A 17,586-nucleotide genomic window follows, 5' to 3' on the forward strand; every position below is an offset into this window, starting at 1 on the left:
AGGCCAATGGCATCCTGGCTTGTGTCAGCAATAGCGTGGCCAGCAGGGACAGGGAAGGGATCTGACCCCTGTACTCGGCACTGGTGAGGCCGCCCCTCGATTCCTGTGTTCAGTTTTAGGTCCCTCACTACAAAAAGGACATTGAATGACTCGAGCGTGTCCAGAGAAGGGCAACGAAGCTGGTGCAGGGTCTGGAGCACAGGTCGTACGGGGAGCGGCTGAGGGAACTGGGGGTGTTTAGTCTGGAGAAGAGGAGGTTGAGGGGAGACCTCATCGCCCTCTACAGCTACCTGAGAGGAGGGTGCAGAGAGCTGGGGATGAGCCTCTTTAACCAAGTCATAAGCAACAGGACAAGAGGGAATGGCCTCAAGTTCCCCCAGTGAAGGTTTAGACTGGATATTAGGAAGCATTTCTTTCCAGAATGGTTTGTTAGGCATTGGAATGGGCTGCCCAGGGAGGTGATGGGAGACCCAATCCCTGGATTTGTTTCAAGAATAGGGTCGACTTAGCACTTGAGGGAACTGTCAGTGTTAGGTTAATGGTTGGACTGAATCATCTTCTAAGTCCTTTCCCACGTAGATGATTCTGTGAAAGTGTTTCAGGCAAACACACTCATGAAAAAAATCACACCTTTGTAGCTATTGTGAACAGCATTTAAGAACAGATAGTATGTATACACAGTTATGTAAAGCAACTATCTTTTTACAAATGCGTGTGTACAGTATTTTGGCTTGCAGCAGCACTGCAGAGGAGCAAGTAGAAGGATATTCACTCTCTGCAAAGCCAACTGCATTTTTCAAATGCAGAAAGACAGAAAAGGCAGGCTTGCCCACCATTTCTTTTACCAGTTGTCAAAGCAGTACTACTTTATCTTCCTTAAATCTTCAAGGCAGTTCCTGTAGGGACATCTTGACTATGTAGTAACAAAAACACTCCAGCAAAGAGGTAATACCCTAGAGCATCTTTAAGAAAACATATCTGGAATTACTGCATGAAGGGTAGAAAACTAGATACAAAAACAAGTCACTAAAAGTTCATCTTTAAGATCTCTGCCATCTAACATCCATTATCCTCAGTTAATCACGTTTTTCCCACATCTGTCATCTTAGAATCATGTTCTTCACGTGGCTCCAGTTCTTCATCTGGTTGTGGTGAAACTGGAGTTTTATCAACCTCAAGAAAGCAGTCATGCCTCAGCACCTGCTCAGCAGTTGGTCTGTTACAGCAGAACAAACTCAGGAGAAGAGATTTAACTGTATCATCCTACAAACAGAGGGAGAAATATTTCATAAGTAAACCAAGCTCAATTACAAACAACAACTAAGTATTTGATGAACAGTCTTCTAAGTGCTTAGGGTCCAAAGCCCTCACAAAAGGTTGTACCATAGCATTTCCCAATGGTCAGCAACACTTGACACTTTACTCATTAACAAGATAAAAGCAAGTGTTCAGCACCAGGTCTGTCAACCTGGTGCCAGCAGACTTACACTCTTCTGTGAAGCTGTTCAATTTTAAAATACCAATTCACTGAACTACCATAAGTTACAGAAATACTGAAGCTCGTCTTTCTACTGAGAAGGAAGAAAACAGGTGCCACTCACCTTCTACAACTTCATCTTTTAAGTTCTGTCATATTGCTTTATCTCTCTACAAGAGCACAAGAAAACAAAGTAAAGTAATGGGCCCTAAATCAACAGCAGCTGCTTTGCTATTAACCCATCACTTATGCTTAGGCTTTTCGAATTTATCAGAAGGGATTACATACAAAAATGCTTAGCACATTAACAGTGCTAGACTCCATACACAAAACCAAACCACAGCTGCTACACTTACGCATAAACATCACCTGGTGAGGAAGGAAGAGCACACAGTGGATTTGGACAGGGGGACTGCAAGACAGACAATTGCCAAGACTGATCTCAAGATGTACATTACCAAAACTCAATGGGACCAAAATCCTCCCATAAGGGGTCTGGCTTGTTCACAGTCTACCAACACAGCAACACCTCTGACCAGGGACAAACAAAACAGCAAAGTACAAGAATACCTGTACACCTCTCACCTATGCCCATTTCACCCAGACCAAAGAATCATTGTGATGCAGAGAAATGCACACAAGTAGTCAAAAAATAGAAGACAGAAATAAGCAGACAATTTCCAAGTCTTCCACTAATTATCAGAGTGACTCTGGAGAATTAGCCACTCCCCAAATCTGCAATCTAGGTGAAAAGATGAGATCTGAAAACAGTTGCTCTTACAGGTATAAGAAATTGTTAAATGTTTATAAAACATTTAAAATGCTTGAAGAAAAATCTTTAATTAAGAAGATCTAAACACATGCAATGAAATACAGGAGTGAAACATCACTACACACTTCCTCTGCAAAAAGTAAAGAAAGTCAGAGCATTTAAAGAGCTTGATAAGCTTTATATTTGTGTATTTGCATTTCATTGTATTATCAAATGTCAGTCAACAACAAATATCCCCTTCTCACCCTCTTTTTGCACTAAAGAAACTGAAAATTGATTTCACAAAGAATACTGCTGTAGGACAAAATTTCAAAATTTCGTCTACTCCATTCCATTGTGCTTGCTCTTATTTACTTTTTTAAAAAAATAAATATGTAAAACTGGATGCTGAAACACACTGAACACTGAAGCCTGGCATGGCAAAATGAATGGCTATAAGAGCTTGTCTCTAAACTTTGCTTTTCCTCAACAGTTACCTAACATTAACTACCCCATTTCAAAGCTTAATGTTATTTTCCTGTGGCAATTTTACATTTGCTGAAGACAACAAAAATTTTACTAGTTGCAAGTATGCAATTCCTCTGGGCATGAGACTGAGATGGAAGGGAAATTACCAGCCAGTCAAGAGTCTGCAGATGGGCATGGAGATTAATTCTGAGTAAGCCGATTATAGATAAAGCACTTAAAAGCAAAATAGATTTTCCCCAAGAACAGGGACAAGGATTAACAGCCAGAGGTCTAAAAGATCCCCCAAGAAACAGCTGAATTTTTTTTTTTAATATTGCATTTCTTAGTAAAACCCTCATGTGTGTTCCCATGCACTGCAGGCAGCACAGACTGCTTTCCAGATTCTGGTGGCTGGTGCATGTGCATGCACACACATCCAGAATGAATCCTTGAAAACTGCAAAGAATGGTATGTTGATTAGCACTGTATCACCTGACAAGGTCAAAAATCAAATACTGGTTCTTTTCATCAGGGAAAAAAACTGAAAAAACCCTTGCTCTTATTAGAAGCTGTAAAATTAATGAATCCCTGGCTAGGAACAATAATGGCTAAATTAATTAACTGTCCTTGAAATAAAGGCAGCTGTTTGCACTTCAAAAGCTACCTGCCACAGAAGAACATAGAAGTACAACACCCTGAAAGTGGCCATTTAAAGTTTGACTTGCATACATCAGACCTTATTTGTAAAGCATTAGCACAGCAGGAATTTTATGTAAAACAGAAGTGAACCAACTCTAATTTTTAATACCCCAAGAAATCTTTTCTAATTCCTTGAACAGTTAAGTTTCTCTTATACATGAGAGAAAGTTGGGTTTCAGTATCTCAAGATTATTATGCATAATCTTGAATGATGTGCTGGGCAACTGTCTGTACAAATTCTGTGGAATACATTTAAAACCCCCTAGTTAGCCCTAATGGTGAATCATGAAGCACTGAATCTTCTTTCCTATAATACTGTTTGTTTCATGAGATTCATTTAATTTTTAGTAAGAAGCCAAACAGCTATCATGATGAGAAGAAACACTATTTACAGGATCACCTCCCTGCTCAAATGCTGCATTTTTTTTTTTTTAATTTTTTTTTTTATTATTATTATTATTTTCCATGGTAGGGTCACACTGGAAATTATTTTGCTGAGGGATTTAGTAGACAGTCCTGTACTTTATCAGTAATGCTTTCATCACTGGAGAACACTGTTGAAATACAGTTATTAAAAGACATACCATAGAGGGTAAGAGTCATCTAATAAAACAAGATTATTTAGTGCTGTGTCATGCAGTGATCCACAAACTACCCTGCCTGGACACTGGAACCACTACAGCTGTGTTAGTCTGGTACTGTATATCATGACAGTTTCTTAACCTAAGCACAGTAAACAGGATACACTAAGATCATAATAAATTTAACTCTAGTAATTTAGCCCCATGCTTTAACAGTTCTTTCTGCTAAACAGACAAATCATTAATACACAAGTATAACAAATAAAGAGGGACTTATTCTTTGGGTTTCTTTTTCCCTTGACAAAACAAACCAAATTCATCTCACCAAAAGTAACGCCACTGCTTTGTTTCCAAATTTTCTATTTAATGTATTTTTCTACTTTTTTGGAAAGTACAGGGATTAACCTCTAACTCTTCCATATATTCCTTTGAAAATTCTACCCATAACCTAAGACTACATGAAAGTTAAGAGTCACCTGCTTGCAAGTTTTTTTTTAATAACAGTATAGGGCTTGACTTAGGGAGTTTTGTGGCCTTCTCAATCTAGATAAAGCAGTAAGTAAGCTCTCAAAGTAGTATCAACAGAATGATACGAGAAGCAGTCCATACAGATTAAAAAAATACAATGGCAATCCACTCAAGGGAGATGGGAGGGACACAGGACAAGAACAGAGCAGTCAGTAGTAACTAGACAGGCAGAAGCACAGCAAAATGTATGAAGTAGAAAGTCTGGGAAAGCTAAGGATTTGAAAAAGGTCCGTAAACCTCCCAGTGAATTTCTTTTAAACTATATATGGCGGCCTGTCTTATTCCAACTTTTATAAGGAGAAAAAGGCATCACCTGTTACAAAGGTATAAGAGGTTGAAAGCAGCCACAAAGAAAGGTCTTAACTCCTGGCCAAAAGGATGAAGGCTTATGGGAAAGAGTTACACAAGAAAATAAACCCAAGGAAAGACAAACACTCAGGTAACTAAGGCATACAGAGAGGGGGCCATAAAATTATCTGCTTATGAATAACAACCAAAAGATAGGTTAGTTAGCAAAGGATCAACTTCAAAGCTGGACACTTTAGTTGGGAAACATGAAGGCACACAGGTCTACTTATTCTTAAGGAGTCACTGAGACACTGGGAAAGGATCAGCTTCAAAAAAAAAAAAAAGGGACTGAAAATAGAGTTCGACAACAGTTGCTGACATAACAGCACACAAGAGAACAACAGTTAGGAGGAGAAAAAATGAAAGCAGCAACAAGAACTCCTATCATGCAGGGTCCATTTATATCTGTGTATTTGTTCCAGAGGCATAGGGAAGTTTTACATCTCACACCCAAAAAACCCAAACCAAAGAATAATTAAAGGGTACAAATACACTTTTACAACTGCATTTAAGAGATTAAAATGGAATTTGGCTGTTATAACACTCAAGCACTGTGCAATGATTATGTAGGAACAGATGAACAAAGTCAACTTCCCTGACTTCAGAAGAGACAGGTTCGTAATTCAAATCTCCTTTGGGGCTGAATCTCAGCAATTTATTCCCCAAGTCTAAAACTCGGGTGTCATTCAATTAATGGTTATCTGTAAAGAAGTTGCTCCTCCTGAGACTGGAGTTAAATATTAAAACTCAGGGTTTTTCTACCTTCTCAAATACAATTTTATTTGTGCATGCTATTTAGAATTATCCAAACAGTCAATTAGGAACATTTTATCAACCCAGCACTTACAATGCAATGTTTGACTTAAGAAAATAAAATCAATTAACCACCTCTAAACAAGAGCACTCTAATCTTCCTCATCTGACAATTCACATACCATGACAACCACATTGACCTCAGGTGTTCCATCTTCTTTTATGCTGAACTCCTGGTTTTGAACACAGAGCTGTAAATGAAAAGATACATAATGCATAACACTGGTGGGCTTTTTTCCTTTTAGTTTAACAAAGCCAAACATCAGTCAAGGAAATTCCAGGTTTCAAGTGAAAATGGATTGTTATAGGAAAATGGCAGGGAAATGCTTTTTTCCTCAACTTCACAGTAGGGTATAACATGTAAGGGGCTCAAGTTTCCCTTACATAGAAACAATGGGTAAAAAGTTAGTATCAGAAGACACACTGAGATCAAAAGAAGTAACACTTTTAAAAATATGACTCAAGGTCCATGCCTGATCTGTACCTTTAATTATATAATCCTCATTTAGAAATGCTGAGGGGTAAGCACACTCTTATCAGACAAAAGTGAAATTTCCCCCGTCTTTAATATTGTCTAGAACCATGCCCAAGTACAGCATTTTTCAGGTTAATCTGAAAATGCCTCTACTCTGACCAATTACAGAGACAGCAAAAGGAAACATGTTTAGTCAATGCTGGGTTCTTGTGACACAGAGCAGCAGAGAACTCGGAAAACCACTGTCTCAATTTTAGAAGTGGCACTGCTGTTTAATGAGAACAGAGTTTCAGCTGCCCAACATGAAACTGGCAACTGTCAAACACAATACTAACACTTGAGCTAAAATATTCCATCAAATGATCAAGACAACACCAAGTCCAAGCTGGATTAGTTACACATGGATTAATCTGAAATTCAGCTGGCAAACTTGGATAAGATTTCAGAAGAATGCTGATATTGTTGTGTCCCAGATACTCTCTTCGAGAAAAGCCAGACATTAATAACACTGCCTTTGCTTTTTGAGCTTTTTTACCTTTGTTTTACACTCACTTCTGCTTGTAAAAAACCTTTTTTATAGAACAGATGAAGATCTGAATAGTGGTACCGAAGGTGTTCTAACAGAACGACACCACATTAATAACCTATAAGGATCTATGATTAATTAAGCTACACTTTAGTTCATCTGTTTCAGTAGAAAAATTACTTGATTTGAAGCAACTGCTTCCTAAATTGGGAATAAAACATAATGGAAGAATGACTTTTCTGTGAACCAGCTTCATCTTCTAAACACCGGTAACTGACAGCAGCTACCTATCAACTTGCAGTTTACATCTCCGTTAAGAAGTGTTTCTAAGATGCTACAGCACAGAAGGGATTACTGAAGCCATCACTGTGCAACTGATGGAACTGCCAGTGTTTCCCAGGAAAACCCCCATGTACCTGGAGCTCCAACCAGTACTCAGTGAACCAGTTCCTGCATGTCAAGCACTCATGTGAAATCACTGCCTGGGAACATCAGCACTTGTTGGGCAGCCTGTGGCTTTTCATGTCTGGGAGATTTCAAGTTTTCCCATTCAGAACACATGGCACTGACACCCTGATTTGTGGAGGCAGCAATACAGTGCCAGAAGACGAAGATGGAAGAGATGATGTGCAACATACCACCAAACACAGGAAAGGAGATTGCTTTCTCCTCCCCAGCATAACACACACTAAGAAACGAAACACCCATCTAAGCACTGCTGCCAAAATCAAAACATATGACAGTCCCATCCTTGCCTTCATCTTTCCTCTCTTTATTTGGATACTTCCTCAGGAGCAAGGTCACAAAAAAAGAAAAAAGCTCACAAGGAATTAATAGGAAGTGCTGTAAGAACTGACAATCCATAGGATGAACAACAAAAGCATCATTTTTGATCACATTACAATACAAATTACATTGTATATTTTACAGAAAAAAATGCACAGTCTTCTGCCCATAATGGTAACTCCCATTTGTTCCACACTTACCTCTCAGCTGAAGATACGAATGCTTATTTAGCCAAAATAGTTCAAAGCAGAAGTTGGAGATAACATTTATTGTTCTTTGTAAACCTGCTACAGTTCCACTATATTACTAGAAACTCTCCCACAAGCCCTAACATACCCAAAACAGAAGGCAGCCGTAAGCATACATGTCAGAGGCTGGAGAAGCTGGCTGTCCCACTTTCAATTCAGGAGAAACTAAGCTCAGGGTACCAGCAACCATAGTGTTTGCAGCAGCACGTTCTTTCTATGGGGAGAAAAATTGTACCCATGATTTCAAGACCAAAAGCACGTGTCAGACAACTTTACCATAGAGTTCTGTGCTGACCCAGACTGAAACGTAAAATCCTCCTTTGCTGGTCACAAAAAAGTGTTGCATAAAGGAAAAAAAGAGATAACATCACACATCTATCATCTGTAACAGTAACAGAAGAATAGGGATGGCAGGTTCTATTCCACAGCAGAACTATTTAAGTTCATAAGGTGGTACAGAACACAAATTGAAAAACTTCTCAAAATAGAAAAAAAAAATTATAAATATTAAAAAACATTTAGCACTATTTTAAAGAACTTCAGCTCTAAAGTTCGGTTCTGTCAGCTTTCCTGTTTTTTCTTCTCTGCCTTTCTGGTCTTTACCTGAAACTAGTGCTTCCTCCCTCCTGGTTTCCAGCATATTTTAGGACTGTCTACTGTCAAAATAAAAGCTAGACCCTGAGTTTTTATCCTCTTTCATAACAGCATCCAGCGCCAGTTATAGCCAGACTGAAGAAGACTAGTCTCCAGACTGCCAAGAGTACTTGGTAACACATCAGTTACTAGCTCCACTCATGCATTTGTGATCATGCAGAAAGTACAAGCACTGAGCAGTACTGACACCCCTATAGCGAAGGCACAAACTGCATCCAGACTGTGAACCACTGGTAGAACTTTCCTGCTCAACCACACATGAGCTGCTCATTTCAGCACAGCCCATACCTGCAGGGAAGAGTAAACAGAGACAGTCTTCCTTAGCTCTTGCAATTTTCACAATGATACCATGTGTATTGAATATCACCTTTCAGGAAATTCAGCTGTCAAAAATTTTTAAAGCATCTCTCTGTTGAAGAACTGAAATTTATTTCAAGGGAAGCACACTTTGTTGTCCAAACATTTGAAACACATCATGAGATTAACAGATAATGCATTTTCAAAGCAAAAATAAGGGTTCTCAATGAAAATTAATGTCTATTAGGTTTATTATATTACAATATATATTAATGTATTTTAAATTAAATAAGCATGAAGCAGACCTCTAGCACAAAAATGGTTTAGCTCAAACATCTTGAGTTTAGAAAGTCAAAAAGGTGACTACAGCAGTGACCATTATTGGAGACTTTTACTATGTAAACACAATGAATAGCAAGAAAATAGCTTGTGTTCTTAAAGAATATAAGATTTTCCCCAAGAACAAGTATGAAAGTCTTTACTACAGAAACTGAGGACTACATCAGAAGTACATATAAATACAGGTATATGTAGGCAACATGTAAAATCCTGTCAATTTACCAAATACCGCTACAGACTAAAACACATACTAGAACCCCATTACCTACAAAATAAAGGCAAAGACTTCATATGAGTTTGACCAGCCCTTCTTCAAACATGAGTTCTGACTCTCGCCTCCTGATGCTGCTGATTACCATTAAATACACAAGACAGACAGCCAACAAACAACTAGTGCAGCTTCTTCTTTGTTCCACTGGTTTGCTTAACCAGAGCCCACACTCAGTAATTCTTTTCTTCCTCTCCAAGATTAGATTAAGTTTACAAAAACTTCAACAAGACTCAAACTGCCCAACCCTATCCGAAATATGAAACAGGAGTCTGACTGCAAAGCACAATGTTTATCAATAAACCTTTTGAATCACACAGTTGTCTGTTTTGATACAGAAAGTCACTAGAGGATTTTTTTTTACCTCAGATTTTGTGAAATCAAAGTCTGCAAGGACTCCTCGTTTCCGATTCACAGCAAAAACATTATTTTCATGCAAGGATCCATGTACTATATTAGCTCCATGCAATGTCTGTAGACCTTGCGCCACTCCTTTCATCACTTTTAATGCCTCCTAATGATTTAATTCGTACATTTAAAGATTGACATGGAAAAAACAAAGCACAGTATCAAGTAAGTTTCTATCCAGAACTGAAACTTTTTTTTTAAGGTTTGTACACATTCAAAGTTTATGCCAATTCCATTTTATGAAGTATGGATTAATTCCCAGTAAGATTATTATGACTTGCACAGCCGGGGAGGGGGGGGGGAAGAGGAAGAGTAATCACTGATTAACATATCACTAACATGAAAAAATATGGGGGGCCAAAAAAACCACAAACAAACAAAAAAAAAACCCAAAACACCACAAAACCACTTCCACATGCAACTGGGACTTTTACAAGTAGGTCCAAGTCAGCAAACAGAACTAGAGAAAAGACTTTTAGCTACTGCTTCTTTGAGAAGGGATGACTAACCAAACTGCCTACACTGTGTGGGGAAGAGGGAAAGGAAAAGGAGGGGGACAAAGTGAGGGAGAAAACGGGGGGGAAAAAAAATTTTTTTACACACACAGCATGCTCTAAAACTTCAATACTGAATGCCTGTCCCTGAACATACACATATTCAAATCCAGTACTTTTAAGATTTACTAGAAATACAGCTGAGGCATTAATTTTAATTTTTTAGAAAGTGTATCCAAGCAAAATCTCTTTTAGGAAGTTATAAAGAACTGCCTGACCAGATGCTAAGAATGCCAGTCAAGCTATCCTGTGCAACTTTGTCAGTCACTGTCAGCCACCAAAGGAAATACGGTGCTGATGCTGTTCCACCAGTATAAGATACAGCAAAACATTAAGAGTTCAGTTCAAACACATACAAAATAAAATGCTGACAGTCTAAGTTGTTATACTTACTTCTGAAGTTAAAGGTGTATCAGCTTGTAAAGCTCCCAGACTTGCTCTTGGGTAGTATGGGACCATTATATATACCAAAGGATCAGACTTCAACAACAACAACAACAACAACAAGGATAAATAATAGTTTCAAATATCAGGAATACTGGGAAGTTTAACATGCACTAGTGCAATAAATCAATTCATTATGTTTACTAAGTTTTACTCTGAAAGGAAATACTTTTCTGACTCAATGCTCCAACTTGAAATATGTTAAAACTTTAAGGTCCAACTTAAACCAGCTTAAGGTCAGCTTAAACCAGAAATCAAGATCATCAGTTTGAATCTTGCCTTGGAGAAAAGAAGGAACAACACTTGCAATAGTCCAGATTTCTCCTTCTGTTGATTCCAAGCTCTGTGATACTTGGCAACTCCTTCTATCACTCTGGCTTCTGATCTTACACATACAGAGTAGCCCTTAAAAACAACACAGAGACCCAAGCCATTATTTCTAATGCCTGTAACATTATTGAATTTTATTTTTTTTTAAAAAAAAGAAATGCATATTGTTAGGTGCCATCAAATAACTTTCTCTTAATTCTAATGCTCATAGACTGTTCCCATATTTTATTAACTCTCAAAAAGTCTGTACCAACAAAAGAGGAAGCATGTGTCTAATCTGAGATTTAAATAAAACAAGTCAAAAGCAAGAATATTCACAACTATGCTTCCTGTAATACTAAATCCCCTGTCTTCCCAATTGCTAGCAGATTGGTAGAGAAGCAGAGCAAGGAAAAAGCAGCAGTTCCTGAAATATCTGTCAAATCATCAGGAAGACAAGCCAGCCTCTCCAAAGAGACAGGAGTAAGGAACAGGATAAAACATCCATCAGGTACCAGAAAGAACAGACAGTAGAGGGGAAGCACTGTTCACTACAACAGTCCTCAACAGAAGTTTAAAAAAAATCTGGAAGCAATTCAGAAGGAAAACAATGTTTCACATTCTACAGGCCCTGACAAAACCTCTGCCATCAGAAAAGGGCTGTTAAATACAAGGATATGAAAACAGCGGAGTTCATTCAGAACCAGCATGCTAATAAGCCAAGGCCTCACCTGAAGTGCTAAGTGAAAGCCAGCACCAACATTACCTTTAAAAGAACCTTCTGGCCCTGAATTTCTAAACACACTAAAGGTCGCTTCATGCTCAGTTCCTTCATAGGTTCAGCATCCAAGAGGTCTCGCTCCAAGCTGCATGCCAAAAGTCCACCAGAACTCTAAAGCACATGGACACACAGATCCAGGGTAAGCACGTGGCATTTAACAGGTTAAGATTCAGAGGTTTTGACTACTTCTCCTCTTCCTCAACCATCTTAGCAAAGCACAAAACCAGCTAGGACATATTAAAAAGCATCTATTACCAAGAGGCTGGCCATGATAAGGCAGCTAATGAAATGCATTCCTTGAACATCTCCCAGAAGAAGGGGAGGAGGAAGACCACAGTGTTCAGGGTGTATGTCCCCCAAATGAAGAGAGGCTGTGCAGAGCATTTCGGGTGCAGAGCCTTGATAGTGTCCAAAATAATAACTGACAGTGCATTCAAACAATCTCTGCTTACCATATAGTTTAGAATTCCTAATTCTGGATAAAGAAGTGGTAACTCAGGCAACCATTTTTGTACCAAGTATGTAAGCTTCTCCTAAATGAAGGAAACAAAGCCCACAGCTTCAGGTCACTAGTTTCTGACATTTGCAATGTATACCCAGGACATTCAAATGTATATTGACCATGACTGTACCTCCTTCAACAATATTATTCAAAGTAACACTGCCAAAGAAAAACCAAACACACAACAAAGAATACAGCAATACAATACAGACAGATTTCTGACATCTCTTGAAGGTGGGTAGTCTTAAGGCCTCGAACAACTCATGCACTATCACAGAAAACATTATCTTTTCTAGAAGAGACTTTAGTAGGCCTAAGCAAAGGAAAACAACTTCATTACGCTAAGTGGGGAAAGATAGAAATCAAGTAGTAACACAGACCAGGCCAGCATCTCATATCTCCAGACCTCACACAGCTGTAATGCTGATAAGCATTACACACAAATGTTCTATCTGCAAAGATAGATATATCACCACCACAAATTCTGGTGCCCTTCTACTCCCTCACAAGCAAATGGTTTTCATTTCTTACCTCCATATAGAGGACACAGAGAAAAGGTGATCTCCTTCACTTCAGGATAAAAGCCTGTTTTAACCTAGTCATAAGGAAACAACCCCCTTCTTGCAAGAAATACAGTCTTTCTTCAGCACCCGAGCTTACAATTTTACCTGTGGCTCTTCTAAGTGGAGAACTACAGCTCACATTTTTTTTTCTCACCTCATCCCCTTACGTAGGAGGAGAAAGGTTTAAGAAACTATACTCAAAGATAAAAGTGATCAGCCTCCATGCCTTCTCCCATAGGTTTCACCAAAGAAAGGGCCATGTTAACATTCAACATAAAAATCACATTTTTTGTTTTACCCAGAGTGCACATTAAAGCAATTGAAATGCTGATGTGCTTCATACAGGTTGGGTTTAGTCGCTTAAGTAGTTTAATACTTACATATTCTTCTTGTTCCTTGGATATTTCCTGAAGAACCCTATTTTGCAGATCAGCAATTTCCTCTTTTATTCTTTTCATTTCAAACTCACTGCAGTCAGACTGCTTTAGGAATAACAAAGTTAGTGTATAATTCTCATTCTGCTATCATACTATACAGTAGCTTACTGTATCAGGATTAAAAAACAGCTTCCATATCACAGTTCTGGAGTTGAAAATATTCTCAGATGCGCATTTTACTCAGTCTCCTTCCTGGAAACCCAAGAGATTCTCTTAAAACCTAATCTCTGAGGAAACTGTTCACTGCTATTTGTCACACACCAAATATTCTAGCCATTTGCCTACTTGTTTCCTAAGTCAAAGAGCTTTTTTTTTAATTACCTAATCACATATAGTAAAAGCAACATCATTCATCTGCCAGCAATGCCAGGTTCCGTAATTCATTCACTTTTTTCTCCCATAAGCAGGCATTTTCCTCATGTCACCTCATTATTCAAGAATCCTTTTCTCAATGGGTTTCATTAGCGTGTCGCATTTTAAATCCCTCCTGGAAGCTTACTGCCCCTTTACAATGCTTACAGAGAGACAGATGCAGGTTCTTTTTCCTTAAGCATGACCAGAATAATTAACGTGCAATCAAACAGCACTGAAGCAGGGGTAATATTTACATTCTTTGGACTTCTCTGAAGGGTAGTGGAGAACTCTGAAAACTAGAACAGACACTGACTTCTGTCATCAAAGTGGAGGTACACAAATTGTCAACAAAGTAGAAACTTAAAAGTAATCACACAACTAGCATTGAGAGAGATGGACAAAACTGTTCAACCGTCACCACAGGGCTTAGTTAAAAGCACAGTGCCATGACTGGGGACTGAAAAGTGGCTATGGACTGACCTTTTTAAGCCATTCAGGCTTCATCTCAGGGGCCTGTAAAACTTCCACAGTTAAAGGCAAAATTCAGGCCAGAAAACAAACTGGTCCATGTAATTATCACTTATATGGAATAGACAAAAATTGAAGTTTCCAAACAAATTTTAAAAACAACAGACAGAGCCAACAAACTGTAACATTTTCATACTTCCTCAAAGTTGTTCTTTTCAAGCAGCTTCTGTCTTAACTGGGACTTTAAGCTCTTCACAGTTTCCTTAATTGATAATAAGTTTTTAATATTGGGTTTTCTATTCAGCCATTCCTCAGCAAGTTTTTTGAACTAGGAGGAAAATGTAAAAAAAGTTGAAAATCAGAAAGTGTTCAAGCATTCTATATTAATATGCTTTAGTCCAATACATTACAGAAACTGCCTGAAGCCTACCTGAATTCAGCTTTTCAGGGCCCTTCCCTGAATAAGAGGGTTTTAATGGTCTTTCATTTTAATTACATTAACAGCCTTCTGAAAAACCAACATTCTACTTGAAGTTCAATCCCCTTAAATTACATTGTACTGATTTGGAATGAGTCCAGAGATTTCAGCTTCCACTGCTTTATTTTTTAAAAAAAGTATCTCTGTGTTTAAATAAAATGAAGCACTGGCTGAGGTAATGCACAACTGCAATTGTTAAGGTTTAGCCCAACCAGTCTCTCATCACCAACGTACTCCTAGAGTTTCCTTATAGAGAGATAAGAGGACATCTTTCATAAATAATGTCAGAAATGGCTACTAGTATAGATTAGTGTGTCAGAAATAAGGCATAAACTCACCTCAATGCTGGCCATGTATCTGTTCTGTATGACAGTGATCATATTTTGCTCCTGATTAACTTTATGTATAACTTTATTGTAAGCGCTCATAATTATACCCTTCTCTGCTTCATCGTGCTCCTAGATTTAATTACACAGAGGGAAATTAAAGAGTGAGAGTCATTCTTCATTCATACACACCAACATTTAAGACGTAAAACCTTTATTGAGAAATTCCATTGTTAATGGGAAAAAAACCAAACAGTTAGCAGATTTTTCTCTCTTCTTAAAGAGATTCTAAAAGGGAAGTTAGCAAGTCTAAGAGTTCATCCAATAGTTTCAATAGAATAAAACTGATTGGCACGTCCATGCAGAAGTCCAATTTCTTACTCCACATGCTGTGACAATTTTTTTTTAGGATAGCACAGTTAAACAGTTAGAGTCACTGGTTCTATCACAGAAAGCAGCCACAAGCAGACTAAACTAATGGTTTGCTGTTAGTATGATGCTACATCAAATGATGAGTTCAACTTTTGCTGGTGTGGCTAAACTCCGGTACAGTAGGGACTCTCATTGCAGAGACAATGGAAGTATCTCAGAGTTAGCAAAATAAAATGGAAGAAATGTTTAGAGAAGATAAATAACTGGGAAAAGACTAACAGAAGCATAGAAAATTATTATCAGTAAGGCAAGAACACTTGCCCCATGCAAAATGAAAGCAGTTAAAAACAATTCATCTCATAGGATTGGAAAAAAATTATCCATACACACTCACCCCGAGAAGCAATCCCATTATTTTAAACAGAAACTTACTTTTCATCATGTGTTTTCAACAAATATACCAAAACTCAGTACAGTTAAGAGAAAGCTTCTCTGCACATAGAAAAGGAAAAATGAATTTCCCCAGTTTCTTAGCTAAGCCATATATATAGCTTAGTTAATTCATACACACAGCCAAGTTCCTGTAAGCCAAAGCTGTTTGCTGCCACTTTCTCTTCTCTCTGCGGAGCAGCCTGAGTGAACTTCTATCACATTGCCATCAAAAAAGATGCTGCCTTGTAGCAAATAAACTCATCCGATACATTAAGAAAAGCTTTAAACTGAAATCAAAGATGTATAAAATATATAGAAGTCATGACACAGCAGGCCTGATTAGAACTTACATTTAAGTCAGTACTCAGTTCTTCACAAATAGCCAACTTAACATTTTTGAAAATTTCATCCGCACTGCCAACCACTTCCGCCGAATTTGAAGATGCTTCTGACATCATGTCAAAGTGCTTCGAAGAGATAAAAAAAACACCAACAAAACAACAACAAACAAAACAAAACAAAAAACAGCCTTGAAATTGTAAGTAAGAAGTTAGCAAGCTGACATGAAAAACAAGAAAGAAATACAAAGAGTTAGCACTCCTGGAAACCTAGTCAGGATTTGTGTTAGATCTCGAACTGCCTCACACTGGAGTGATATTAATGACTTCTAGAACTAACAGAGTTAGTCTAGCAGGCATGAAGGAAGTTGATTCTTGCCTTCATCAGGTTTTATTGTCCTAGTCTCGTTTTGAGTTTTGCCAAAAATGAAACAGTGGAAGAATCCCAATCCTTCTCCTATTGAGATTCATGTCAAAAATCAACATGTGTGCCGTCCATACAGTGATACACAAGACGGCAGTTTCACTGTCAACTGGGCTTTCCATTCCTATATAGTACTACCCGAGATAGAAGACATCTCGGGGATCTATTTCACAGTTTATCAAGTGTGAAATAAGGTTAAAGGTTTCACCAGGCAACCCTATGTGTTTTTGTAGAAGTCAGATATAACTTTAGCTTCAAGATACAGAGGGTGCCACATAAAAATCAGTAAGATATAATTACACTGAATGTTGTTTGCAGCAGTTTTGTAACTCTTATCTGCAGAAGAGATACACTGGCAACCAGAACTAAAATGAAAATACGGTCCTGTATTTAACATACAAGATACACAGTTGTAATAGAAACCTGCAAACTCCACCTTGTTCATTCATCTATCAAGCACAAGTATTCCACTAAAATTTCTGAAAATATTTTACTGCCTTAACCTTAAAAGAAACTAAAAATAAAAACTTCAACAGTGCAAGTTCAAACAGTATGTTGCTCCCCAAAGCCTGGAGTTGCAGACTGGAAAGGAGCCATCGAGTCTGAAAACTTCCTTGTCTGTCACTGACCCATTTCTTATTGTAGATTCTGACTGATGCTACTTGAGATTAATTTGGATTCAGAAAGAGAGGAAAAGGACTATCTATTTAAAATATAGGGAGGGGAAACACTTCAAAGAAGCATTTCCTCTACATGACTGCTCACACTATTTTTTAAAAAGGAGCTAGCAGTTAAGCAGCAGCAGAGTAACTGATTATCAAATAAGTAAATGAAAATTCCTTCCTTGGTCTACCTACCAGTGCTTTACCAACCCATGCCAGAAGTCTGTAAATTTCCTGTGTCTGAGCTGTTTATGGAAAAGTTCAGATTTGAAACAGGTAAACCCAAATTCATCATCACACTAACAACCTTTACTCACTTTTCACATCTGTAGGATAGCACACTGAATTGCACCCAGCAATCACAGAAACCCACCTGCAGGTTTGTTCACTCTAATAACTGACTGATTATAAACATCTGCAAGTAATTATATTCATTAACATTACACAGCACATGACATGCACAAGCCTATACTGCT

General features: G+C 38.1%; 1 protein-coding gene across 1 annotated transcript in view; it reads right to left on the reverse strand.

The window, feature by feature from the left end:
* Positions 1-879: 879 nt before the first annotated feature.
* STK31 (serine/threonine kinase 31) overlaps positions 880-17,586 on the reverse strand; it is a 41,344-nt gene continuing 24,637 nt past the window's right edge. The window contains exons 13-24 of the mRNA XM_026843061.1: positions 16,037-16,153; positions 14,895-15,014; positions 14,275-14,406; positions 13,200-13,298; positions 12,207-12,287; positions 11,740-11,865; positions 10,944-11,069; positions 10,614-10,700; positions 9,623-9,772; positions 7,789-7,914; positions 5,788-5,856; positions 880-1,263 (exon numbers count right to left, since the gene is read on the reverse strand). Of these exons, the coding sequence (XP_026698862.1) occupies positions 1,081-1,263; positions 5,788-5,856; positions 7,789-7,914; positions 9,623-9,772; positions 10,614-10,700; positions 10,944-11,069; positions 11,740-11,865; positions 12,207-12,287; positions 13,200-13,298; positions 14,275-14,406; positions 14,895-15,014; positions 16,037-16,153 (1,416 nt within the window). The 3' untranslated portion in view covers positions 880-1,080. The remainder of the gene's footprint in view (positions 1,264-5,787; positions 5,857-7,788; positions 7,915-9,622; positions 9,773-10,613; positions 10,701-10,943; positions 11,070-11,739; positions 11,866-12,206; positions 12,288-13,199; positions 13,299-14,274; positions 14,407-14,894; positions 15,015-16,036; positions 16,154-17,586) is intronic.

The sequence above is a fragment of the Athene cunicularia genome (genome assembly GCF_003259725.1).
Source record: "Athene cunicularia isolate RWA chromosome 2 unlocalized genomic scaffold, athCun1 chr2_part1, whole genome shotgun sequence".
Taxonomy (NCBI): Eukaryota; Metazoa; Chordata; class Aves; order Strigiformes; family Strigidae; genus Athene; species Athene cunicularia.